Source organism: Typopeltis vanoorti, chromosome 18 (genome assembly GCF_054136105.1).
Source record: "Typopeltis vanoorti isolate ZY-2024b chromosome 18, IOZ_Tvanoo_1.0, whole genome shotgun sequence".
NCBI classification, from domain to species: domain Eukaryota; kingdom Metazoa; phylum Arthropoda; class Arachnida; order Uropygi; family Thelyphonidae; genus Typopeltis; species Typopeltis vanoorti.
This window is the reverse complement of record NC_143566.1, coordinates 80,509,429-80,536,497: the sequence shown is the minus strand read 5'-3', so window position 1 is coordinate 80,536,497 and position 27,069 is coordinate 80,509,429. Positions and strand designations below refer to the sequence as shown.

At 36.2% G+C, this 27,069-nt stretch overlaps 2 protein-coding genes across 7 annotated transcripts in view; one reads left to right on the top strand and one right to left on the bottom strand.

Annotated features, from left to right (window-relative positions):
* LOC150096840 (mitochondrial ribosome-associated GTPase 2) overlaps nucleotides 1-27,069 on the top strand; it is a 74,758-nt gene that overhangs the window by 38,233 nt on the left and 9,456 nt on the right. For 5 of the 6 annotated variants that reach the window (XM_090407929.1, XM_090407926.1, XM_090407928.1 and 2 more), the window contains 2 exons: nucleotides 2,878-3,016; nucleotides 9,029-9,460. In XM_090407929.1, the coding sequence (XP_090264055.1) occupies nucleotides 2,878-3,016; nucleotides 9,029-9,402 (513 nt within the window). In that variant the 3' untranslated portion in view covers nucleotides 9,403-9,460. Of the gene's footprint in view, nucleotides 1-2,877; nucleotides 3,017-9,028; nucleotides 9,461-27,069 lie in introns of those variants that run through there. The other variant, XM_090407930.1, reaches the window with a different exon arrangement.
* The window catches only part of LOC150096839 (m7GpppX diphosphatase-like), a 39,041-nt gene continuing 35,906 nt past the window's right edge, over nucleotides 23,935-27,069 (bottom strand). Inside the window, exon 4 of the mRNA XM_090407931.1 lies at nucleotides 23,935-24,306. Within this exon, the coding sequence (XP_090264057.1) occupies nucleotides 24,040-24,306 (267 nt within the window). The 3' untranslated portion in view covers nucleotides 23,935-24,039. The remainder of the gene's footprint in view (nucleotides 24,307-27,069) is intronic.

Here is a 27,069-nt window from a genome sequence, read left to right as displayed (position 1 = left end):
CCAAACAAAAGTTCTACTCAGTGATTAGAAAAACCTTGTGGTTATTGAAGTTACCTGTTTGTGGTAACTTCACTAACCACAAGGCTATACAGGAACCAAATTAAATAACATTAACTTGTTGGCCTTATTCATTAATTTAGTCATGACATGACTATTATATCATGTAATGTACCTTTAAGAATAGATGTTTTGCTTTTATTGCAAGATGAAGGAAACTGCATGCAATTTTATATATGTACATCATACTAAAAACAGTATTCAGACAGTAGTAAGTGTGATGAAGCACGTTTATGTAGAAAATTATTGCTGGCTTTAATGCCACTTGTAAACTTTAGCATTTGCAGCCAGTTGTTTTTTGCTTCTCAGAAAAATGACAGCTCTTACTTTACTTTATTTAGAAATGAATTAAGTGATATGTGCAGTTCAGCATTGCAGCTCATTCTACACCTTATCCCTGCAGTTGAATTGCCTTTGTTATTACAGCTATGCAAACTTCGCTTTGTTGTGCAGAGCATTATCATACTAGTATATGATAAGGACAAATTCTTTATTATGAATATTTTAAGCAACAAAAAATTCTTCATAGTAGCTATCAAGATTTACATACTATAATCAATGATCACAGGCTAAGTTGCACCATGATACACCATTTCCATCTTTCATCATTAGGATACTATATTCCAATAGGTATTGTTGCTCAGATATTTTCATGCAGAGATAACCTTCAGACCTGAACATGACTTGTTGTTTAATAAACACAGAGTAATTATAATGGACTTTTTTGTGAATACAAAATGTTACTTTAATTTTAAAGTAACAATTACATGGATGATTGTTGTTATATGATATGTTTATGTGCTGCACTTTTTTTTTAAAGAAAGTTGCTTTTTATTCCAACATTGTTCATGTCTATTGTGATAATTTTATACTAGGGAAATATCAGTTAATAATTTATTAATAAATTATTATTAACAGCTGATATTTTTATTATTTACCAGAATGAGTGAATAATACTTATTCTAACTATTTATGTCATGGTTTGAATCCCACTTTTTCTTCTGCAGCTTCTCCCACTTAAGTGGGGTCACTGTTGATGATGAGTCTCCTCCACATCCTCCTGTCTTGGGCTGTCATCACATCCAAGTTCTTCATCCTCAAGTCCTCTTCTACCAGCTCCCTCCATCTCTTCTTTGGCCGCCCATGCTTCCTCCTTCCTTGCAAATCCATCTGCATGACCCTTCTTCCCACATATTCGTCCTCCATTCTCATCACATGACCAAACCATCTCAACCTTGCCTCCTGTATCTTCGCTCCTAAGTTCGTAACTTTCACTGTTCCCCTTACATAGTCATTTCTCAGACTATCGTTTCTGGTCACACCGCACATCCACCTAAGCATTCTCATCTCTGCTACTTCCATCCTGCTGATGTTATTTTTCCTCAGGGCCACAGTTTCTATAGCATACGTCATAGCTGGCCTCACTACTGTCCTATAGATTTTGTCTTTCAGATTGATCGGCACCCTCTTATCGCATGACACTCCTGCCATCTCCCTCCAGTTCCTCCAACCCGCTTGTATCCTGCATCCCACTTCCTTCTTGGCTTCTCCATCTTCTTCCACTGTTGAACCTAAATATCTAAAGTCCCTCACCTTCCTGATAACATTTCCTTCCAGCTCCAGATCTGTTTCCTGGCTGCTGTCCACTGTGCAACACATATACTCTGTCTTACTTCTGCTCAGTTTCATACCTCTCTCTCTCTCTCCCAGTACTTTTCTCCATCTTTCCAGTTTAGTTCCTGCTTCTTCTCTTGAATCTGCACACAGCATGTCATCTGCATACAACATTGTCCAAGGTGCATCTTCTCTCACCTCCTCCGTCACTCCATCACAATGTTAAACAGAAACGGACTTAATGCTGACCCTTGATGGAAGCCAACTGTTACTTGAAAACTTTGTCTGTCCCAGACAGGTCCGAACACTTGGCTTCACATTTCTGTGCATCTCCCGCACCAACCTGACATATTTCTCCGGAACCTTCTTCTCCCTCAGACACCTCAAGATTTCTTGCCTTGGCACTCTATCGTATGCTTTCTCTAGATCAATAAATGCCAGCTGTAGCTCCCGTTGTTTCTCTCGAAACTTTTCCATCACTGCCATAACCCAAAGATAGCATCTGTTGTTGATCTACCAGGCATGAAGCCAAATTGTTCCTTTGCAATCTCCACCTCCTTCCTCAATCTTCCATCAAGAACCCTTTCTAGGATTTTCATTGTGTGGGACATCAACTTTATTCCTCTGTAATTTTTACAGTCTTGTGCATCCCTTTACAAGAGTACTCTCCCTCCATTCCTCGGGTATATTTTCCTGTTGGCAAACTTTCATGAACAGGTCCCACAGCAGGTCAATTCCCTCTTCCCCCAGTGCCTTCCATTCCTCATCCTCTTCATGACCTCCATCACTTCCACTCTACTGATGTTCTGCACCATCCCCTCAGAAGGCTGCCCATCTTCTCTGTGAGTCCTTGCATTTTCCTCATTCAAAAGTCCCTCAAAGTATATTCTCTATCTGTTTCTTATGTCCACATCCCACCATAATACTCTTCCTTCAGCATCTTTGATTCACCAGCGATTCACTATAAAGAGGGTGGTCTGGAACGTAATATGTCATATAATAACTGGGGTATGCCTGTATTTTATTTTGTGTTTGACATTGAACACAAAATAAGATACTGAAAGAATTGCATAATCTATAATTTATATATTACTGCCTTGGTTTTCTCTAATTTTATATACTCTATATTAAGAGTATAATACTATAATCTCTTCTTTCTGTTGTTTTGAATATTATCATAAGGAAAACTGAAATTTTACTTTTCAGGTAGGGTTTCCAAATGCTGGAAAATCGACTTTATTAAGAGCTATTTCTCGTGCTCGTCCAAAAGTAGCTGCTTATCCTTTCACAACATTGAAACCTCATGTGGGAATAGTTCATTATGATGATTATGTTCAGTTAGCAGGTCAGTGAAATTTAGGATTTAATTTTATTTCTAAGAGCTGAAATTGAATATAGTAGTAGTCAATTAACTGATACTTTTAATATGAAAAATTCAAGACATACTGAAACATAAAAAGAAGGAAACAAAATATGCATTTTGAAAATTACAGAAGGATACTGCATCTGTCCATGGGCTACAACATTTTATGTAATATTACTAAAAAGAATCTTACCATTTACTGAAGAAAACATAAGTAATCGTCATGCTGGATCTCTAAGAAACACATCCACAGTTGACCAGAATTTTATATTAAGACAAATTTTAGAAAGAAAAAAAAAATGGGAAAATATATATATATATATTCAGCTTAGTTTTAGAAAAATGTATTAGAGAAACTGAAAAACATAATACAAGTAGAACAATGGCAGGAGAGGCAGAATGTCAAAATTATCTCAGACAGAATTAAAATAGAAATATACAAGACAATTGCTAACCTATTGTTTTTTGTGAAGGCAGACACAGCATAACTGATCAAGATGAAAAATCGGGTCCTTGAAGGTAAAAGAAGGGAATGAAGAAGAAAACCTCATCAAGAGCTATACCAACTGTATAGATTCCCACTACCAACTGACAAAATCAGATCTTTCAGAATGAGATGGCTTGGAATTGCTGAAAGAATGGATGAGGAGAGATTGGTTAAACAAAAATTCAAGATGAGACCTGTTATAAAGTGACTTAGAAAGTGACCAGAGAAACACTACAGGAGTACTGAGGATAATATTCAAAAAAGACTGAGCTAGATTAGAATTGTGGGAATTGGGTTGGAAGAGCTCAGGACTGAAAAGATTGGAAACAGATGATGATGATTCATTACTTATGCGCTGATTATTGTATGAGCAATTTCATGTAATATATTAGTCAGCCCACTGCAAGCCTGATTCCGTCCAAATCCAAAATTAGAAATATTACAAGTGGGTTTAGAATATTTATTATTATTGTTTTTGCTTATATATCCATACACAGACAGTTGCAAAACCTGTATCAAATCAGTGCTGTGTGAGCAAAGAGTGCACATTCTTGAAGGGATAAATGTGTTTACTAGAGTCAATCAAGCAGGAAGTTGAACAATATCAGAATGGTTTATCTGAACAAAAAAGATTGATTTACCTGAAGCAGAAGGCTAATTTATCTGCATTTCAAAAAAAAAAAAAAAAAAAGTTGACTTGCAGCACTTCTATTGTTTAAGCAACATTGTAACTCCTTTTTTTTTTTTTTTGGGGTGCTTAAGGGTCAAAGCTGTATAACTGAGAGGAGACCTCCACATAGCCTTTAAAGGAATGCGGAGAACCGACCAGGGCTTCTGACCTAATGTCCAATCCTCACCTTCTCGTGGTGCACCCTGTTGGGTATCTACTTTGATACTGAACGAACGAGGATGGGCTGGCAATTTGGGATTTAGCCGACCAAATTGTATTCTTATTGGTTAAATCAAAATAAAAAATGATGGTACAACATGACAAAATTTCATGCCGGCTGGGGCGTCGCCCGGTTAAACAAGGCCCCCGTTGTTTTCGCCAGGGAACCAGGGCGAACAGCGAAAAGTCAGCTACTGGAACAAATATGAAAACAAACCCCAACTCAACATCACCAGAGTTAAAGATCGGTACTATTAACGTAAGAAGCCTGAATGGCAAAGAAATGGAGCTAACAGAGGAATTAGATAAGTACCAGATCGACATAATAGGGGTGACTGAAACAAAAAAGACCAAAACTGGTGAGGTCTTTCTGAGCAATAAATACAAAATGTTATATTCAGGCAATGACAATCAAGGAAAAGAAGGAGTAGCCATAGTATTCAACACAAAATACGAGGCTAATCTTCTTGAATGGCAGTCAGTCTCAAGTAGAGTAATGTGGGCAAATATGAGAATGGGGAACTGGACAATGAGACTTATTTGTGCCTATGGTCCCACAGAAGGTTCTACTAAGGTAGAAGTGGAGGAATTTTTTGAGGCTTTAGAAAAAGCAACTGACACAATGAAAAAGGAAAAGTTGGTCCTTGTCGGGGATCTAAATAGTAGAGTAGGAAATGATTGTGATACATACAAAAATATTTTGGGAAAATTTGGAGAAAAGAGCAAAGCTAATAATAATGGCAAATATCTGTTGGATTTCTGCTCAGGACATGGACTGGTTATTACTAACACCATGTTCCAACACAAAAATGTGCACAAATTCACATGGAGAGAAGAGGCTAGGAATAAGAAAAGTCTCATTGACTATGTTATTGTTGATAGTGATGTTTTCTCCCTGGTGCAGGACACCAGAGTGTACAGAGGATTTGAAATTGGAAGTGATCACTATTTAGTCTTGAGCAGGATAAAATTGAATTTCATATTGAAAAGAATAACATGTAAGAAAGTTTTAAAGCGAATAAAAGTTGAGCAGCTCTCAGATGTGAACTGTAGACTAAAATACAGAAATATTATTGAAAAGAAAATGAAAGAGTTTGAGAACAGGAATCAAACCTTGGAGATTCAGTGGCAAACTCTGAAGGAAACATTGATTGATTCTGCCAGAGAGGCATGTGATGAGGTTGTGTGCAAGGATAAAAAAATCAGAACTCCCTGGTGGACACAGGAAGTTAAAGAGGCAGTGAAGGAAAAGAAGAAAGCATATCAAAAGTTCCTGGCAAATAAGTCAGCTTTTACTCTTACAGAATACAGAGACAAATGTAAGAAAGCTAAACAGTGTGTAAAACTAGCTAAACAAAAGTCATGGGAGGACTTTGGCAAGAATATAGAAAATAAATATCAAGAAGGTGGCAAAATATTCTGGAGGTTGTTGAAGAAGCTTAGGAATGGAGGAAAGTGTGCTGTAAAAGGAATTAGAGATGATAAAGGTGAAATGAAAACGGGAGAAAAAGATATCCTTGAAGTATGGAGTAATTACTTTGAAAAACTGCTAAATGAAACAAGCAGTGATGACAGCACAGTGGTAAAAAACACTGACCAGGCATGCAGTCAGGAATACATATCCATACTTGAAGTAGAAAAAGCCATCAAAGGCTTGAAATGTGGAAAGGCAGCAGGAGTAGATGATATTCGACCAGAAATGCTGAAGTATGGTGGTATAAGAGTCTTACAGTGGCTGCACTGCATAGTTCAGAAAGCCTGGACAGAGGGACGAATTCCCGATGATTGGAGTAAAGCTCTCATAGTACCCATATATAAAAAGGGAAATAAAACTGAATGTGAGAATTACAGAGGTATTTCCCTACTGAGTGTTCCCGGCAAGATCTATGCAAGTATACTTGAGAAACGGTTGAGAAGAATTGTGGAAGAAAAGCTTGGTGAAGAACAAGCTGGATTCAGGCCAAATAGAGGCTGTCAAGATCAGATCTTCACTTTACGACAAATAGTCGAGAAAGCATGGGAATATAACAAAGATCTGTATTTAAGTTTTGTCGATTTAGAAAAGGCATATGACAAGGTGCCAAGAGAGAAGCTATTCAATACGCTGCAGTTATATGGTGTCAATGGGGCATTATATCAAGCAATACTTAGTCTTTATTTGAGTTGTGAGTCAGCAGTTAGAATTGAAGGAAGTTCAGGAAGATGGTTTAATGTTAAATCTGGTGTGAGACAAGGATGTACATTATCCCCTCTGTTATTCATTATCTATATGGATCACATTATGAAGGAATGTGGTATTAAACCTGATATCAAAATTGGAGATGTTCATGTTAGCTCTTTGCTTTATGCGGATGATGTTATACTTCTAAATAAATCCACTACAAGTCTGCAAGATTCTCTGACTAAATTGAATAGCTGTTGTAATAGATATGGTATGAAGGTCAGCAATAAAAAGACAAAGACAATGAAAATAGGCAGAATCATTGAAAATGTCAACTGTGTTGTGAATGGAGAACCTGTGGAACAAGTAAAACATTTCAGCTACTTAGGCACAATTTTTACTGAAGATGGTAAACTAAATATAGAAATAGACAACAGAATCAGCAAAGCTGGTATCGTGGGAAGTCAATTGAATAAATTCATATGGAATAAGAGAGAAATTAGTCGGAACACTAAATTAGCTGTATACAAGACTGTGTTCAAACCAATTTTAACTTATGGATCTGAGAGCTGGGTCAGAAGTAAAACACTTGACCAAAGACTAGAGACTGCAGATATGAGAGTCCTGAGAAAGATTAGAGGCGTGAACAGATGGCATCAATGGCAATATCATATTAAAAATGAGGATATTAGGAAAGAACTTGACATTGTCAGCATCCAGGAATGCATTAGCAGAGCTAATCTCAGATGGTATGGTCACTTAAATAGAATGGGAGAGGAAAGATTAGCAAAACAAGTGTTCTCTGCCAGGTTGGCAGGAAAACGACCCAGAGGAAGACCAAGATATAGGTGGATTGATACGGTACAAAGTGCCTTAGACGATAGAAATATAAGATCTGATAATGTTGGAGTCTTGACAAGTAACAGACTGATTTGGAGGAAAATTGTAGATAGGAAGTTAGTAATGATGTAATTTTTTCATGTAGTACTGTCATATCCTGTACACCCCTTGAGGGTACATGGCAGGAATTTGATGATGATGATGATGATGATGTAACTCCTTTTTTAAGGAACTATATACTGAAGATTAATTAAATAATTTACGTGCAAAAAAAAAAAGTTTTCATAAAAATTGTGATGCGGATGGTTTTGAGTAGATAAATTATTTAGGAAAGACTATACGAGTTGTGGCGATTTAATTTCCCAGAATGCATTTGTAAAAAACCTACATTCAGAACTATACATTAGTGACTACTGTCACCTTCGAAGTAGTCCACTTGTGCATTTATACATTGGTTTAGACAGTGTTCTCATTTTTGGAAACAGCCTGGAACCCTTTTTCCAGAATACTCTTAAGTTCCTTTATCACATTATGCTGGGTATCAGCGATGTCAGAAAATTTTCATCCTAGTGCAGTCTTTAATTTTGGAAACAGCCATAAATCACAGGGAGCTAAGTCAGATGAATAAGCAGGATGACCTAATTTGGTAATAGATATTTGGCCAGAAACTTTCTCATGATGAGTGCACTATGTCTTGGCTCATTGTCGTGATGGATGATTCACTTGTCAGGCCACAGGTCAGGTCTTTTTCTCCAAACAGAATCTCGTAATCTTTTCAGCACCTTTAAATAGCATGGTCGTGAACTGCAAATGTGATATGTGTGCTTTTTTCGGACATGACGAACTCGGGGGTTTTCCACTACATGCTCTAGCATATTGTTTAGGGATCATATTGGAAGCACCAGGTTTTGTCACCCATAATTACTACCTGAAACGTGCTTATTTGCAGAAAGATCAGGCCCAACTTGAAACCGCCGATGCTTCTGTTTGTCCATCAAGATCCAAGGCACAAGCTTTGTAGAAATCTTTCGCATACTCAATTCTTCAGTTAAAATTACCCTGACTGTTTCTCGATTCATTTACAATTCATCAGCCATTAATCGCAGACTGTACCAAATCTCACACTGTTCACATTTGCGTCTGTTATTTTTGTTTTTGGTTGCCCACTTCTAGGGTTGTGATTCACATCTTCTTGCCCACCTTTGAATCTCTTATGCCACTCAAAGACACTTGACTTTTTCAGAGCATCCACACCATATGCCACTTTCAACATCTCCAATATTTCAGTAACAGTTTTGCCAATTTTCATACAAAAGTTGATGTTAACACGCTGCTTCAAATTTCGATCACCATTTTTATGCCAGAGTTTACATGCAGATCTCTATGGCTTTTTCAATAGCCAACTAGCAAATGGCTCTATCAGTTTGAGGTTTACGTACACATTAGTTAAAACATGATTACTCACATGACTCCAACCAAATCACCAAATGGATGACACTATATGACCGTTCCAGGAATTAAATTGTCACACTTCGTAGATAAGTTTCGAAAAAGCAACATGACTGAATTTATTTGTGTTTACGTTGTGATATTAATACTTTTATTTATATATTTCAGTGGCAGATCTTCCAGGTCTGGTTTCTGGAGCTCATAAAAATGTTGGCCTGGGCTTTTCTTTCCTTCGTCATGTTGAACGTTGTGTATGTCTTCTGTACGTTATCGACTTGTCTGTTAGCGATCCATGGGAACAACTAGAGTCACTCAAGTATGAAGTTGAACAATATCAGAGTGGTTTATCTGAACAACCTCATGCTATTATAGCAAATAAGATTGATTTACCTAAAGCAGAAGCTAATTTATCTGCATTTCAAGAAAAAGTTGACTTGCCTGTTTTTGCCATCTCTGCTAAAAAAGGTGTCAACATTAGTTCACTATTATATCATTTAAGAGACATGTATGAGAAATATAGTAAAAGCAAATTCGAATGGTAAACTGAATTGAATTGCAAATCTTTGTATAAATTGTAAATAATAAATTATTTTGAATTCATATCCTTTTTTTACAAATAGAAATTAAAAGGAAATGAAAATTATGATTTCAATTAAACAGCTGCATTGTTATGTCCTTTTTTTTTTTGTCACTTCAGGCTTCCAAATAAAAACAGGGTATGTCTTACATCAAATGATGAAAATCATTCACCACAGAAAGACCATCACAAACATCCAAGCCACTGCAGAAATGCTAACTACTCAGTCTGGCTTAGCATTCTGACATACTTACTCTTCTGACATACATTAACATTAAAATTAATTTATAGATGAATTTATTATAGTAGTAGAAAAAATGAACTAATAAGGGGGAATGAAAGAATGCCATCAGAAATTTTATTACAGAAAAATGCCATCATTTTCTGTAATAAAACCATACTCTCAATCTGTCCTTGTAATCTATATTCCATAATCCTAAATAATCTTTTTAACTCTTCTTTGAAGCCTTTCCTTCTTTATCCCCTTGGAACCCAGGCAGACCAAATCTGTGTTGCAGTCCAGGTGCTTTAATTTGTCTTGTAAAGAGGCAAAATTATTTCTTTACCCTTACATATCAAAAATTAAGAACAACACAGTTTAGTATGGAAAGAAGTACACTTGGTATCACAAAAGGAATATGTGGATAAGAAATAAAACCAAAGTATCTGACATCATAGAAAGAGTGAAACATCTGAAGTGGCAATGGGCTGGGCATATTGCTCAAAGAAGATCAATGATGGACAAAAGAAGTACTGGATTGGATTCAATGAGAGGGAAAATGACCATGACGCTGACGTAAATCTGATGATATCATCAATTCACGGTGAATTAATGATATCATCAGATTTGCAGGAGTGACATGGGAAAGGAGAGCCATGGGCAGACAGTTTTGGAGTAATCTTGGAAAGGCCTTCATCCAGCAGTGGATCGACAATGGCTGATGATGACATATCAGTGTTTGTTTCAACATTGCAAATATCATCTGAATCGGTGGCCAGTGAAAATTTTAAGTGGGGGTGATGCATATACAAAATAAGAAAAATAATTCATTTTTTCCTAGTCAGTAACCAATTTATTAATAAATAAATTTACAAATTAAAAAAAATTGCTTTATTAAAAATATTTCACCCTCACCACGAACACACACCAATAATAAAGGTTTCGTACTCAGAAATAACACTCGCAAGCATACAATTTATCAAAATTTATCAAGCATACAATTTAACAAATGAATGTGACACTGCTCGTGGAGCAGTGTCGGATTCATTTGTTATGTGCAGTGACAAGTGCAAACGAATATCAGCGAGTCTAGCTGCAATTAGCTGAACATGATAATTCCGACACTGCGTTAGATCACAGTGCATTTGTTTCGTAATCTAAAGCGTTAATCGAACAATTCCAATTATTAACTATTCAATCAATGGTGAAACCTTAGCTCTAACATGTTGTATTGCATTTATTTAATGTTGTCAGCATTATTATTTATAAACACAAACAAAATTTAATTTTTTCCTTGGGGTGCTGCAGTGTCACAGTGCTTATGTACAAGCCATCACTGATCTGAATTGTATTTGTAATTTTTGCTATGTGAGCTTTGAACTCAAAGATCCTTATTCTCATCGGTTTCTTCAGGCATAATCCTACCAATATAATATGCCATTGGATATCTCATCGTTCCAAAATGTATAACTTTACGTTTACTAATATTGAACCGACAGCCATTATCATTTGCCTACACTGTCACTCTGTTCAAATCATTCTGCAACTGCTATATATTAATAGCATCCCTGATTGCTCCACCTAACCTTGCATCAACAACAAACAGTTGAACATCTCCTGTCAGGTCCTTCCCAATATCATTAATATATAGATCGAACAGCAATGGTCCAAAGAATGATCCCTGACCCCCCCCCCCTTCCCCCCAAATACCACTTTCAGCCATCTACTTATCCAAGTCTAATAATTCCAATCCCATATTGTCAGGTTTATGCAAGTGCCTTTCAGGTGGTATCCTATCAGCTGCCTTAGCAAAGTCCAATAGTATCACAGTATATCCATTGAACTGAAGTATACAAAAACTGAACCTTTTATTGAACTCAGCCATAACATTATAAAATAAGAGCAAATTGCTCAAACATACCTCCCTTTAACAAACCCATGCTGTTCCTTGCAAAGTATAGCATGGCCATCAATTCATTTCTGTGTGCAAGTTCTTGCTAACTTCTCTAAAATCTTCACACTGCTTCAAAGATGCTGAGAGATCAATTGACACATCAGTTTTTGCACCATCTTTAGTGCAGTGGGACTATTACACATTCTTTTCATACTTGTAGCACCTTTCCTGAGCTGACGTTCAAATTATACAAACATATCAAGGGCCTAGCCAGTTTGGCTGAATATCCCATTTGTCCCTATTGTCGAATTCTTATCCAGGTTGTGCAACAGTTCTAGAATCTCCTTTTTGTGCACTTCTACCTCTTCATCCAATCGAGTGGTAGAAATTTGTGCTAAGTTACATACACCAAGTATAGTGCTGAGTAAATTGAGTAATTATCTTGTTCTCATGATATTCTTTCCACATCATCCTCTTCTTATGGATCTTTGACCACTTTTCCACTCTTTGACCTCAAGTTGCTTCTTTCATGAAACCAGTTCAATAAATTCTCCTTCATTCTTATCATGAGTTTTCTTTTCTCTGCCACACAATCAATGTACAGATAATTTAAGTAACCCATCAGGATAATGTGGTGCTGTATTTTCTTCATCACTAGCAACAACTAACAACCCATATATTTCATCCTATTAGTTTCCACTTCACACCAGATAGTCTCAACCTCACTGGTACGTTATTACTATTATTGTTTTTATGAATTTCTACTCTTCTTTAGCCTCTTTCCATCCACTACTGGATATAAGCTTTCTCCCTTAACTTTCCAGTTCTGTTTTTAGCCAATATCCACATCTCATGTCAAATCTTTGTGATCACTCCTCTATCTTCCTTGTTCTTTGATGACCTTTCTTTATTTTTCCATCTCTTGGTATCCACTCAGTGTTTAATTTTGTCTGGCATTCTACTAATTTCTACTCTAACTGTACTCAAATCACCTGATATCAATTCCAGTTACTACATCTTACTCGAAGAGCTAGGTTTCACTAATGCTAATGATCTTAAGTTACCTCCTGGCTTTTTTTTGTATGCTCACATCTAGTCTGGTTGAGCAACTTCCTCTTTTCCATCTCCAGACACACTCAAAAGTCCAAGCCTGAAATGTACTACATTCACCAGATTCATAATCATGCTCACTGATATTCACATTATCACATTTGCATATCTTAGTTGAACTTATATGCACATTCCTCAGTTGATGTTCTTAGTTTCCCTGACTTTCCAATGGTCTCATCTCAGATAATTTCTCAAGGCTCCTGATAACCAAATCCGTTTGAGTGCAGACCATCTCGCTCTCTTATATGTCTTTTTGTTATCAGACTTACTCTATGCATCCAAAAACTAATACTCATTTCTTCTACACATCCTTTGCATTGAATCATTTGCTACCATAGCCCTCCTTCTTAACTTAGTACTATCCTATCTCAGTTATAAAGTAACAATTTTCACTCTCTTGCTGTTCTTTCTTGCTTCTAGCAATTCTTTCATATCCTCTCTCTCTCTCTTGTACTATGTATATCGCTACTTAAATCATTTGTGCTACAAACACTACTGTTACTTTTCTTTTCTGTTTCTCTATTCATTCATCACATCCTTTATATTCGCTTCTAGGAAGCTCAAAGTAATAAATCTTCCTTTTTCTTACATTGTAACCGGCTTGCTTTATTATTCTTATTCATTGATAATTTACTAACTTCATATTTTCTTGTCTCATATTGTTCTCCTTATTTTTCTTATCCAGTTTGAGTTTTTGTAAGCACTTCTTGACCTTTTCTAACTGCCTGGTCAATTGTCTAATAATTCCTTTTAATCTGGAAAAGTTATGTCAGTTTTTCTTCATATGTCATTAGTATAATGGTTTTGTTTGGTGGGGCAAAGGTTCTTGTCTCTGAAATCTATGTTATCCTTTGCATTTGACTGCTCTATTGTTCTGCTGGAAATACAATAAAAACCATAATAATATACTAAATGCATTAACTAAAAACAGTCAAATCACCGTCTTACAGGTGCTTCAAATAACATGCCCACACTCAAAATAGCTTTGAACCAGACTCTCTTATAGTATTAGGTGTTGTACAGACAAGGAGTGAATAGAAGAGGGCACCAAGTTTTTTAGACAATGAAGAGACTATGGACGTGGTGTGATTGTCAATAAATGTTAAATATATAAGTCATGCCAGAAGGAGAAATCTGATCTTGACGTGGAGATGTGAATGTTATCAACAGTTAGGGAAGTGAAGTGAGATTTTTCTTAGGGAGAAATTATTCTCAACCTACTGGAAAATAGTAAGTAGATCACTGTTCAAGATTGGTTATGGAAGATCTTGAAGCTGAAATCATTTGAACATTATAAGGTTTTGTTGAAAGAAGAGGGAATGGCAAACAGCAGACCTACAGAGTAGGTCTGAGGTTAAAAACTATTGTCTCCAAATCTGTAAAAGTTGATTTTGATATATATGGTAACTGCATGAATAAGAAATAAAAGAAAATTGCAATTTAACATTGATCATAAATAGTAGCACTGGGCATTTTACTTTACTAGATTTTTGGGGGGGGGGGGGGTCGGGGGGAAGTAGAGTAAAATCAATCACCAAGTTTGTTTAATGTTCTGACAAAATATGGATGAAAACAATTTTCATCCATATTTTGTATAATATACTTTATTGAAAGATAAATTTCATTCATTTTCCCCTGAAATATATTCTTAATGAAAAGAACTACCTGTGAACCTTAGAATGAGTTCTTTGTGGATATAGCTTTCCTAAGTTAATCACATTAGTCTGTATTCTGAGGATTTGAATACTTAAACTTTTCACCTGCTTTTGCCATTATCTAAATGTGGGAAAATATTTTTTGCTTGTGCCTAATTTCACACTAAGCAAGATTTGAGAAATAAACCATCTGAGTCATGGAGTGCTTAAGGGTCAAAGCTGTATAACTGAGAGGAGACCTCCACATAGCCTTTAAAGGAATGTGGAGAACAGACCAGGGCTTCAGACCTAATGTCCAATCCTCACCTTCTCGTGGTGCACCCTATTAGGTATCTACCAGATACTGAACAAACGAAGATGGCCTGGCAATTTGGAATTTAGCCAACCAAATTGTATTCTTATTGGCTTAAACCACAATATTAAATGATGGTACAACATGACAGAATCTCATGACTGCTGGGGCATCACCTGGGTTAAACAAAGACCCCATTGTTTTAGCCAGGGAACCAGGGCAAACAGCAAAAAGTCAGCTACTGGAACAAACCCTAAAACTCACCCCAACTCAATATCACCAGAGTTCAAGATCAGTACTATCAACATAAGAAGCCTGAATGGTAAAGAAATGGAGCAAATTGAGGAATTGGATAAGTACCAGGTTGATATAATAGGGGTGACTGAAACAAAAAAGGCAAAAACTATGAGATCATTCTGAGCAATAAATACAAAATGTTATATTCAGGCAATGACAATCAAGGAAAAGAAGGAGTAGTCATAGTATTCAATGCTAAATACGAGGCTAATTTTCTTGAATGGTAGGCAATTTCAAGTAGAATGATGTGGGCAAATGTCAGAATGGGGAACTGGACAATGAGACTTAATTGTGCCTATGGTCCCACAGAAGTTTCTGCTAGGGTAGAAGTGGAGGAATTTTTTGAGGCTTTAGAGAAAGCAACTGAGATAATGAAAAAAGAAAAGTTGTTCCTTGTGGGTCCTACTCTATTTAGATCCCAAAATATTTTTGTCAGACATACAAAAATATTTTGGGAAAATTTGGTAAAAAGAGCAAAGCTAATAATAATGGCAAATACTTGATGGATTTCTGTTAAGAAAATGGACTGGTTATTACTAACACCATGTTCCAACATAAAAATGTGCAAATTCACATCGAGAGAAGACACAAGGAATAAGAAAAGTCTCATTGACTACATTATCGTTAATAGTGATGTTTTCTCTCTTGTGCAGGACACCGGAGTATACAGAGGATTTGAAATTGGAAGTGATCACCCTTTAAGCTTGAGCAAGATAAAATTTAATTTCATATTGAAAAGAAGAACATGTAAGAAAGTTTTAAAGTGAATAAAAGTTGAGCAGCTCTCAGATGTGAACTGTAGACTGAAATATACAAACATTATTGAAGAAAAAATGAGAGTTTAAGAACAGGAAACAAACCTTGGAGATTCAGCGGCAAGCTCTGAAGAAAACATTGATTCAGCCAGAGAGGCATGTGGTGAGGTTGTCTGCATAGAAAAATCAGAACTCCATGGTGGACACAGGAAGTTAAACAGGCAGTGAAGGAAAAGAAGAAAGCATAAAAGTTCCTTGAAAATAAGTCAGCTTTTGCTCTTAGAGAATATGGAGACAAATGTAAGAAAGCTAAACACTGTGTAAAACTAGCTAAACAAAACTCATGGGAAGACTTTCGTAAGAACATAGAAAATAAATATCAAGAAGGTGGAAAGATATTCAAGAAGCTCAGAAATGGAGGAAAGAGTGCTGTAAAAGGAACCAGAGATAATAAAGGTGATATGAAAATTGGAGAAAAAGATATTCTTGAAGTATGGAGTAATTATTTTGAAAAATTGCTGAATGAAACTAGCAGTGATGACAGCACAGGGATAAAAAAAACACTCACCAGGCAGGCAATCAGGAATAAATATCTATACTTGAAGTAGAAAAAGTCCTCAAAAGTCTGAAATGTGAAAAGACAGCTGGAGTAGATGATATTCGACCAGAAATGCTAAGTATGGAGGTATAAAAGTCTTACAGTGGCTGCACTGCATAGTTCAGAGGGACGAATTCCAGATGATTGGAGTAGAGCTATGTGAGATGTGTTAAATTGAAGCACTGCCTTACTTCCGAGAAAGCTCTGCGCATTTATAATCGCACTAGCTTCGCCCTGTTAAGAGAACAAATTACTGCGACGCGCGTTCTCCTTGCCGACGAAAACAAAACCTTACGGGCGCTAGAGGAAGAGCTTTCGGATACACTTGGCCGTGATCTATGGTCGATACTTTATGATGTCTCATGCGCATTGGCAAAAAAAGAATTCGAAAAAATACGAAAACCTGACAAAGAATTCTACTTCCTTACCACAGCCACCACTCAACACTGTAGTCAACCTCTCATCGGCAGTTTTAAAGCCTGAAGCACTCGCCGCACTTTCACGTGGTCACAATTTCGCCCTAGCTCCAAAAAGAATACCTGCCGAAGAAATCATGATCCAGATAGAACGTGGGATTCACAACCTGCCTAACCATATCGCCAACAATGTTAGACTGGATGTAGTCGGTGTTCTCACAAAAACCAACTTATCCAAAAACGAATATGCAGCCCTACAAGAATTGAAAAACAACAAAAAAATAGTAATCACCAAGGCGGATAAGGGAAACGCCACTGTGGTGCTCAATCAAAAAGACTACAAAGGTAAGCTAACTGCTTTAGTACTAGACCGTACGACTTACCTCCCCATTGAATATAATCCGACCAGCTCTCAGATTAGAACTCTCCACAGACTCCTTAAGAAGGTCACTTCTTGGCCTGTGGAAGTCACCAACAAACTAAAACCTTATAACTCTAGACCCCCCCCCCGATTATATGGACTCCCAAAAATACATAAACAAAATGTGCCATTGCGTACCATAGTGAATGGCATTGATTCCCCCACATATAAATTAGCCAAAACGCTCACACACTACACTGGCAACACAACATCACACATAAAAAAACTCAGCCCACTTTAAAGCCAGTATAGAAAACCTCACACTCCAACACACTGACATAATGGTCAGTTTTGACGTCTCCTCCCTATTCACTAATGTCCCACTCAAAGAAACCCTAGAGCTCATCCAAGCCAAGTTTCCTCCCGATATCTCAGCCCTATTTCAGTTCACAATGAACTCAGGCTATTTCGTTTGGCAAGGAAAGTTCTACAAACAGATAGAGGGGACAGCCATGGGTTCACCGCTTTCCCCACCCTTGGCCAATTTCTTTATGGAGACATTTGAAGAGAAAGCCTTAAACTCTGCCCCATAAAAACCCACTATTTGGCTTCGTTATGTGGATGATGTGTTTGCTATTTGGCCACATGGCTCAGACACACTCCATTCCTTCCTAACACACTTAAACAACCAACACCCCAGAGTCCAGTTCACCTTAGAAAAAGAGGAAAACAACACCCTCCCCTTCCTAGACACTTGAATCACCTGCCAGCTTGATGGATCTTTGGTTTTCTCTGTTCACAGAAAACCCACCCATACTGGCAGATACATTCACCAGCAGTTCCCCCCCCCCCCACAACAATATGGGGTTATAAAAACACTATATAACAGGGCAAAATTAATCTGCTCAGATGACAAGGCCCTAACTACTGAACTAAACCACATCCTCAACACTTTCTTAGCCAATGGCTATAACCCCAAAAAAATCCAAAAAATACTAAAACCAGTAAACCACAATCCCCCTCCCCTCCACAATAAAGATTACACCAAGTCTATCACCATCCCCTACATCCAGGGCACCTCTGAGAAAATAACCAATATCCTCAAAAAATATGACCTTACTTCCTGTTATAGACCATATAAAAAGTTGGCATCCCTTATCCGCTCTACCAAAGATCAACCACTTCCCCTGGACCTACCTGGTGTATACCAGGTCCCTTGCAGCTGCAAATTGTCCTACTTTGGCCAAACAGGCAGAACAACAAATATCAGGATTTCAGAACACCAAGACTACATCCGGTTTCACCAGTACAGCCGCTCTGGGCTGGCAGACCATGCCTTAGATACCCACCATAAAATTCGTTGGAAGAAAACAAAAATAATTCATCGCAGCAAGTTTAAACACGAAAGATTATTCAAAGAATCTTCAGCAGCTCTAAAAAATGTTCCTAACCTCAACAAATTTGGGTGCATGAAACTACCCCAAATTTGGGAGACTTACATTATGAGAACTTCAGCCCAACTGCCAAGACTACCAAATTAGCCCGCAAGAGGGCACCAGTAGGACTTTAGGAACAATATTAGTTTCTTGCTTTCTTCCTCATTTGCTTTGTGTTAGTGCCTGCATGCACATACCATATCTTTATGTTCCTGAAGATGGCAATGTGATGTTGCCGAAATATAGAAGTTATTCATTAAAGTTACCTTTAATTAATATACTTTATATGCGTTGTTAATTCCGTAAACTAATTACCAGTTATGTCTGACCAACGTATAAGCCTTCTACTAGAGCTATGTGAGAATTAGAGTTATTTCTCTACCAAGTGTTGGTGGTAAGATTTATGCCAGTATACTTGAGAAACAGTTGAGAATGATTGTGGAAGAGAAGCTTGGTGAAGAACAAGCTGGATTCAGGCCAAATGGAGGTTGTCAGGATCAGATTTTCATTTGACAACAAATAGTTGAGAAATCATGGGAATATAACAAATACAGATCTTTAAGTTTCGTAGATCTGGAAAAAGCATATGACAAGGTGCCAAGAGAGAAGCTATTCAAAACGGTACAGTTGTATGTCAGAGGGGCATTATATCAAACAATACTCGGTCTTTATTTGAGTTGTAAGTCAGCAGTTGGAATTGAAGTACAGGAAGATGGTTTAATGTTAAATCTGGTGTCAGAGAAGGATGTACATTATACCCTCTGTTATTCACTATCTATATGGATCACATTATGAAGGAAACTGGTATTAAATCTCATATCAAAATTGGAGATGTTAATGTCAGCTCTTTGCTTTATGCAGATGATGTTATATATTTCTAAATAAATCCACTACAAGTCTGCAAGATTCTCTGACTAAATTGAATAACTTGTAATAGATATGGTACGAATGTCAGCAATAACAAGACAAAAGACAATGAAAATATGCAGAAGCATTAAAAATATTAACTGCATTGTGAATGGAGAACCTATAGAACAAGTAAAACATTACAGCTACTAGGCATGATTTATAGTGAAGATGATAAATATGTAAATAGACAACAGGATCAACAAAGGTGGTATGGCAGGAAGTCAACTGAATAAATTTATATGGAATAAGAGAGAAATTAGTCAAAATTAATTGTATATAAGACAGTGTTCAAACCAATTTTAACTTATGGATCTGAGAGCTCAGAAGTAAAACACTAGACCAATGACTAGAGACTGCAGATATGAGTGTCCTGAGAAAGACTAAAGGGCATGAACAGATGGCATTAATGGCAGTATCATATTAAAAACGAGGATATTAGGAAAGAACTTGACATTATTAGCATCCAGGAATGTGTTAGCAGAGCTAATCTCAGGTGGTATGGGCACTTAAACAGAATGGGAGAGGAAAGATTAGTAAAACAAGTGTTCTCTGCCAGGTTGGCAGGAGGAAGACCAAGATATCAGTGGATTGATACGGTAATAAGTGCCTCAGAAGATACAAATATAAGATCTGACAATGTTGAAGTCTTGACAGGTAACAGATTGATTTGGAGGAAAATTGTAGATAGGAAGTTAGTAATAATGTAAATTTTTCATGTAGTACTATCATATCGTGTACACCCTTTGAGGGTAAATGTCAGGAATTTGATGATGATGACCATCTGAGTCAATGAAAACTGGTGGAAAGTAGAAAAAATTAGAATTTTTGAACTGCAACACATTAGTTTAAAAAATCTGAACAAATGTTTTTTTTTATTATTTGAATTTTTCTGCTATACATTTCTTAATATAAAATTCTAGGTTGTAAAATGCTTCCCCCCCTTTCAAATATAAATGCTCATATTGTGCTTCAGGCTAGAAAAGTCAGAATGGTGGAGGGAGGGGAAAGACCTAATTAGAAATGCAAAACTGCTTTTTTCAGGGGGAGGTTCTGTGATACCATATAGGATAGGAATAAACTGTTCTCCTACTCTACATGTCAAATACTGATAGTGAATCAGTGGAACAAAAGAAAGCAAATTCATTGCTGTCCCAAAGACAGTATCATAAGCACTTTAACAAAGACAACAAAAACACAGTTCACATTCGAACTTTACATGATATCAATTGACAGTCCTTACCTAATTCCTCACGGATGGGCACCCTTGGAGGATAAGATTCCATTATGTATGCAAGTTGTCCTAGCCAAACAGCCAACTTCTTTCTGGGGTGGGGTGGATCACTGTAATTACTATAGTGAATCTAGTCTAGCAGATTATGCCTCTCAACCCCAATCACACATAATTAAATGGAAGAAGAAATATTTTTAGAATCGACAACTTTAAATGCATGCCATGTTTTAACATAAATATATTAAATTGTCCAAAATCAAAGACATCAATTTCTATGACGTAATGCTTGTTACTGTTATCTCAAACATTTTGCATAATATTTGTGGCAGCAGTAAGTCAGTGCAGTATTAATTAAATTATTTTAAATAATATTCTTCAAATATATCTCTCATCTCTTTTACCGCAGCATGGAGACGATTTTCTTGATTACTGATACAGGAATTTGGAGATGTAACTGTGATATCATATTGATAATTTTGTTTATTGTTGAAAGTTTTTCACTTGGTTATATTATAAATTAAAGATACCAAGAAATTATATATATACTTGGTTTAATCCATTATCCAAGTGTAAGCAAACAAAGATTGCATGTGAAGTATCTTTCAGGACTGGGGCAACTCGTGGCAAAGGTGGTATAACTTCTCATCACTTGCCTCAGTATCCCATAATGCAAAGCACATCTCCTTGTAGACATGTATAATGCTATGCATTAAGGGAAGGGTCACTACCCAGACTGGTTTCGACCTTGATTAAGGTCTCATCAGTGGGAGTCAGACCCAGAAGTGGTGATACTAAAGTGGAAGTAATGGGGAAGTCATATTTCCATATACCAGTTGCCAAAAGGTTTCACACCTTATTAAAAATACTCTGGATTAAAGATAGATAGTTGTTGTTAATGTTTTTCACTTGTTTATAAATTAAAGATACTAAGAAATTATATACTTTGTTTAATCCATTATCCAAGTGTATGCAAACAAAGTTTGTATCTTTCAGGACTGGGGAAGCTCGTGGCAAAGGTGGTATAACTTCTCATCACCTGCCTCAGTATCCCATAAAACATTAAGGGAAGGGTCACTACATAATGCATAGCATTATACATGTCCACAAGGAGATGTGCTTTACATTATGGGATACTGAGGCAAGTGATGAGAAGTTATACTGCCTTTGCCACGAGTTGCCTCAGTCCTGAAAGATACTTCAGGTGCAAACTTTGTTTGCTTACACTTGGATAATGGATTAAACCAAGTATATAATTTCTTGGTAGCTTTAATTTGTAATTTTGTTTACTGTCAATACTGCTAAAGAAATATCTATATTTAGAAGAGATGATAGACTGGACACAAAGTTGCAGCAATTGGCTTAAGCAAAGGCTAAAAAAAATCGTTTAGGAATCAGCCAAGTTTTGCAATTCAATATATAATAAAAAAGTAATTCCAAATATAGTTCATAAAGGCTGAAAGTAACAAATGCTATAAAAGATTTGTCAAGACTGGAGTCAATGTAATGAAATTGGCTAAATCCACAATTAGTGGCCAGTGGTAACATATCCCATAGACAATCAGCTACCACATCTCATTATTAAGAGACAGTCCATATTTTCTTAGTAGGCACTAAAAAGACAAGTATGTCCCTTCTGTAGGTATAGAAGAGTTAAGAAGAAAAGAATGGGAGTGGTCTATAAACTAATAAATTTTATACAAAGGAAGATTAATTGCCTTCTCATAAACAGTATTAAATTTCAAAGAAGGCAAGTTACTTAGCCATGACAGGCCACTGAGCTTAATATGAAAGGAAAGATTCAATGATGATGAGTTGCATGATTTAAGAGGTACATGGGCTGTTCAATAAGTAATAAGACTAATTTTACTGTGGCAAAACCACTCATCACAATATTCATTTCTGTGGAATAAAGAAATGTTGCTGTATGTATTAACAAAAGAGGTTGATAGATGGCGTATACAGGCTGATGTGCCAAACGCAAGCTTGTTTCTGCGCGACCAGTCTTTGAAATGGAAGCGTCCTTGGAACAGTGTTATGCAATTAAATTTTGTGTGTATTTGCAAAAATTGGCATCGAACACTTTTAACATGATACGCGAAGCTTTCCACGATGAAGCAATGTCAAGGGCAAGTGTTTATCGCAGGCATAAAACTTTTAAGGAAGGAAGGCAAAATGTGGAAGACCTTCAACGTCCATCACAGAGACAATGATCAACACAGCAGCCATTATCATCAAGCACGTCAAAAGGAAGCGTCCATTGCTGAAGAATGGCTTCTTATTGCACCACGATAATGCAAGGCCACATATTGCTGGTTGTGTAGTGGATGTTTTGCAGAAGAACAACATAGATATCCTACCACACCCTCCATACAGTCCTGATCTCGCACTGTGCGATTTCTGGCTGTTTCCTCAGCTCAAGAAACCACTAAGAGGCCGCCATTTCAAAAGCAACAAAGCATGCGTAAAAGCTGCGGAGGCAGTTTTGAAAGAACTCAAAAAACGGACTTTCACATGTGTTTAAGAAGTGGACGCAAAGTTGGGACAAATGCATCGCGTCTAACAGTAGTTACTTCGAAAAAGACCATGTAAATGATGATGATTAAAGGTAATCTGTTTCTATATAAATATAGTCTTATTACTTATTGAACAGCCTACGTACATTTAAAAGCAATTAAGAATATATTTGTTACACTAAGCCAAAGCAACCAAAAGATTGCATAATTTTTATAAACTGAAGTTTCAGTATTATAATTATGTACTGTAATTAAAATTTCAAAGAGAAAGGGAAGACAAAGTTAGTGAGAAATCCTAAAATATAGAATATTTTAGGATTTAACCAGCTAAATAGTTCTTTTGAGTTTATCTGAATTTTGTCATTAGATATGGCAAAAGATAAGACACTTTACATCTTCTCATGATGAAACCCCTGAATTTAGGAGTGGGCTATATACTTTTGACCTAAGAAAGGAGACACAGTCAACTCTTACCAGAACAAAGAGACTGCATCAAAGACCAACAGGTACATTGCTATGCTAAAAGAATTTTACTTTAGTAAACTATTCACTATGAAAAATTGTTCTCATGGTCATTACAAGCTCTGCTATTATAGTGACTATGTACAGTACATGTAACATATTAATGAAAGTTTGGTTTTATGAAAATAGTCTTCATTTGGTTTAGCTTGGTATTTAATACTTTGTAAACACACTGAAAATCACTAAATAAGACTTCAGAGAGAAAATGTTTCAAATGATTAATGAAATAGAGTAAAATGCAGAAAAAAAAAGTTTCCTAAAATGTTAAAGAAACAACTTCTTTTTATAAAAAAAAATATATTTATTAAAACAAGTTGATCTAAAGCATTTATGACAATTTTTTTGTTAATAAAAAGTGACAAATATAACATAAAAACCACATGAGGTATTCAGTCACAAAATGCCAGCTTCATGGAATTTGTCATACAGTTCATTATTTTTGCCAACTACAAAACAGAGCATATGTGTTTGGTAATAATTTGACTGATACTCAATGTTGTTTATAACATTATCCAGCAGGACAGCGTTTTCTACATGACTACCAGGAGCATCGTATGATAATGATGTAAAATGGACATGTAAGTGGTAATATGAGGGCTGATAGTGGAAATATATCCTCAAACGACTGCTTTTCATACCATATTTCTTTTCGATAGCCATCTGAAAAATTAACACAGAAAAAAAATTATTTGATTTGTATAAACACAAATATACTGAAATAGGATAATATGGATATGACAGTTAATGATATTGTTTTATTATTAAAAAATTGGTAAAAAAAAAAAGTTAAATGTAAATGCATTTTAGTTTAATTTTGTTTCCATTCTCTCTATAATAATAGCATTGGGATTATCTTTTAGAGATAATACTCTTACTTGTTTTGGATAATTCTAACAGGTAAGAAGAGAAATGAGCAGTAGTTATATAAGAAATGGATTATTTTTTGCTCTTGTATGGCTTTCATATATGAATAATAATATATTGTATAAAACATTTAAGTCTAAATGAAACTTTGTGTAAAACCACCATGACACTACTTGACATCTCTGAGTCAGAGATTTGTAACAATTCTAGGTTATATAAGCTGATTATGAATGGCTGGTGTTATAGCTGCATGTTTTTTTTTTTTTTTCTAATTTTCAACTTCTATATTTATTTTCTTCTGTTTGTGAAGGAAACAAGTATGGAAGGGATTCAGAACATAAAAAGAAAAGGTGAGTTCATTTATTCATGATCACAGCAATTGAATGACTTGTTGCAATTATATGTTAATAACAATTGAATGTTAGCAATCATGAATGTGTAAGTGGAGCTAATCGCAGGCAGCATGATCATTTAGAATGGAAGAGGAAAGATTAGCAAAGCAGGTACTTGATCCCAGGAAAAGGATACAGAGGAAGATCAAGATGTAGGTGGATTGGTGCAGTAGAAGTACCTTTAACACGTTCATTGCCAATCACGTGATGCGAGTTCTCACCAAACGGCCGATCATGCGTTATCGCGTGGACGTCGCTATCGAGTAAAAAAAAATTGGTCACCACACGAAATTCCAATTTTCAGCTTGGCAATGAACGTGTTAAAAGACAAAAATATAAAATCTGACAATACTGGGTCGTGGCAGATAAACTAATTTCAAGGAAAATTGTTGATAGGAAGTTAGTACTACAGGATATGTTTATATTCCTATGACAGCATATATAAAGAATTTGATGAAGATAGCAAAATATTAACAGGAATAAACTCTGAATTTCATCTTTAAGAAGTAGGGAATGTCCTTATTATATAATGAGATATTAATATGGAAATATGAAATAAGAAAATACCATCTAAGTATTGAACTACCCTCTAATGTAAATTTAAATATTCCTTTTTTGCAGATAATAGATGATAATTACTGATTCTGAAGAAACTTCAAAAGGTTATTCTAAATCAAAAAGAAATTAAAAAAAAAAAAAAAAATGCCAGCACAGTTATCCACTCTCCAACCAGGCTCAAATCTCCTTGCATGGATGTTTGTGACTGTCTTTATGTGGAGATGAATTTCAATGCCTAGTTTGAGACCACGGGGTGCTTAAGGGTCAAAGCTGTATAACTGAGAGGAGACCTCCACATAGCCTTTAAAGGAATGCACAGAACCGACCAGGGCTTCTGACCTAATGTTCAATCCTCACCTTCTCATGGTGCACCCTGTTGGGTATCTACTTGGATAATGAACTAACGAGGATACGCTGGCAATTTGGGATTTAGCCGACCAAATTGTATTCTTATTGATTAAACCAAAATAAAAAATGATGGTACAACATGACAAAATTTCATGCTGCTGGGGGCGTCGCCCGGTTAAACAACGCCCCCCCCGTTGTTTTCGCCAGGAAACCAGGGCAAACAGTGAAAAGTCAGCTACTGGAACAAATCTGAAAACAAACCCCAACTCAACATCACCAGAGTTAAAGATCAGTACCATCAACATAAGAAGCCTGAATGGCAAAGAAATGGAGCTAGCTGAGGAATTAGATAAGTACCAGATCGACATAATAGGGGTGACTGAAACAAAAAAGACAAAAACTGGCGAGATCTTTCTGAGCAATAAATACAAAATGTTATATTCAGGCAATGACAATCAAGGAAAAGAAGGAGTAGCCATAGTATTCAACACAAAATACGAGGCTAATCTTGAATGGCAGTCAGTCTCAAGTAGAGTAATGTGGGCAAATATGAGAATGGGGAACTGGACAATGAGACTTATTTGTGCCTATGGTCCAACAGAAGGTTCTACTAAGGTAGAAGTGGAGGAATTTTTTGAGGTTTTATAAAAAGCAACTGACACAATGAAAAAGGAAAAGTTGGTCCTTGTTGGGGATCTAAATAGCAGAGTAGGAAATGATTATGAGATGTGCAAAAATATTTTGGGAAAATTTGGAGAAAAGAGCAAAGCTAATAATAATGGCAAATATCTGTTAGATTTCTGCTCAGGACATGGACTGGTTATTACTAACACCATGTTCCAACATAAAAATGTGCACAAATTCAAATGATGTTTTCTACCTGGTGCAGGACACCAGAGTGTACAGAGGATTTGAAATTGGAAGTGATCACTATTTTGTCTTGAGCAGGATAAAATTGAATTTCATATTGAAAAGAATAACATGTAAGAAAGTTTTAAAGCGAATAAAAGTTGAGCAGCTCTCAGATGTGAACTGTAGACTAAAATACACAAAGATTATTGAAGAAAAAATGAAAGAGTTTGAGAACAGGAATCAAACCTTGGAGATTCTGTGGCATATCCTGAAGAAAACATTGATTGATTCTGCCAGAGAGGCATGTGGTGAGGTTGTCTGCAAGGATAGAAAAATCAGAACTCCTTGGTGGACACAGGAAGTTAAAGAAGTGAAGGAAAAGAAGAAAGCATATCAAAAGTTACTGTCA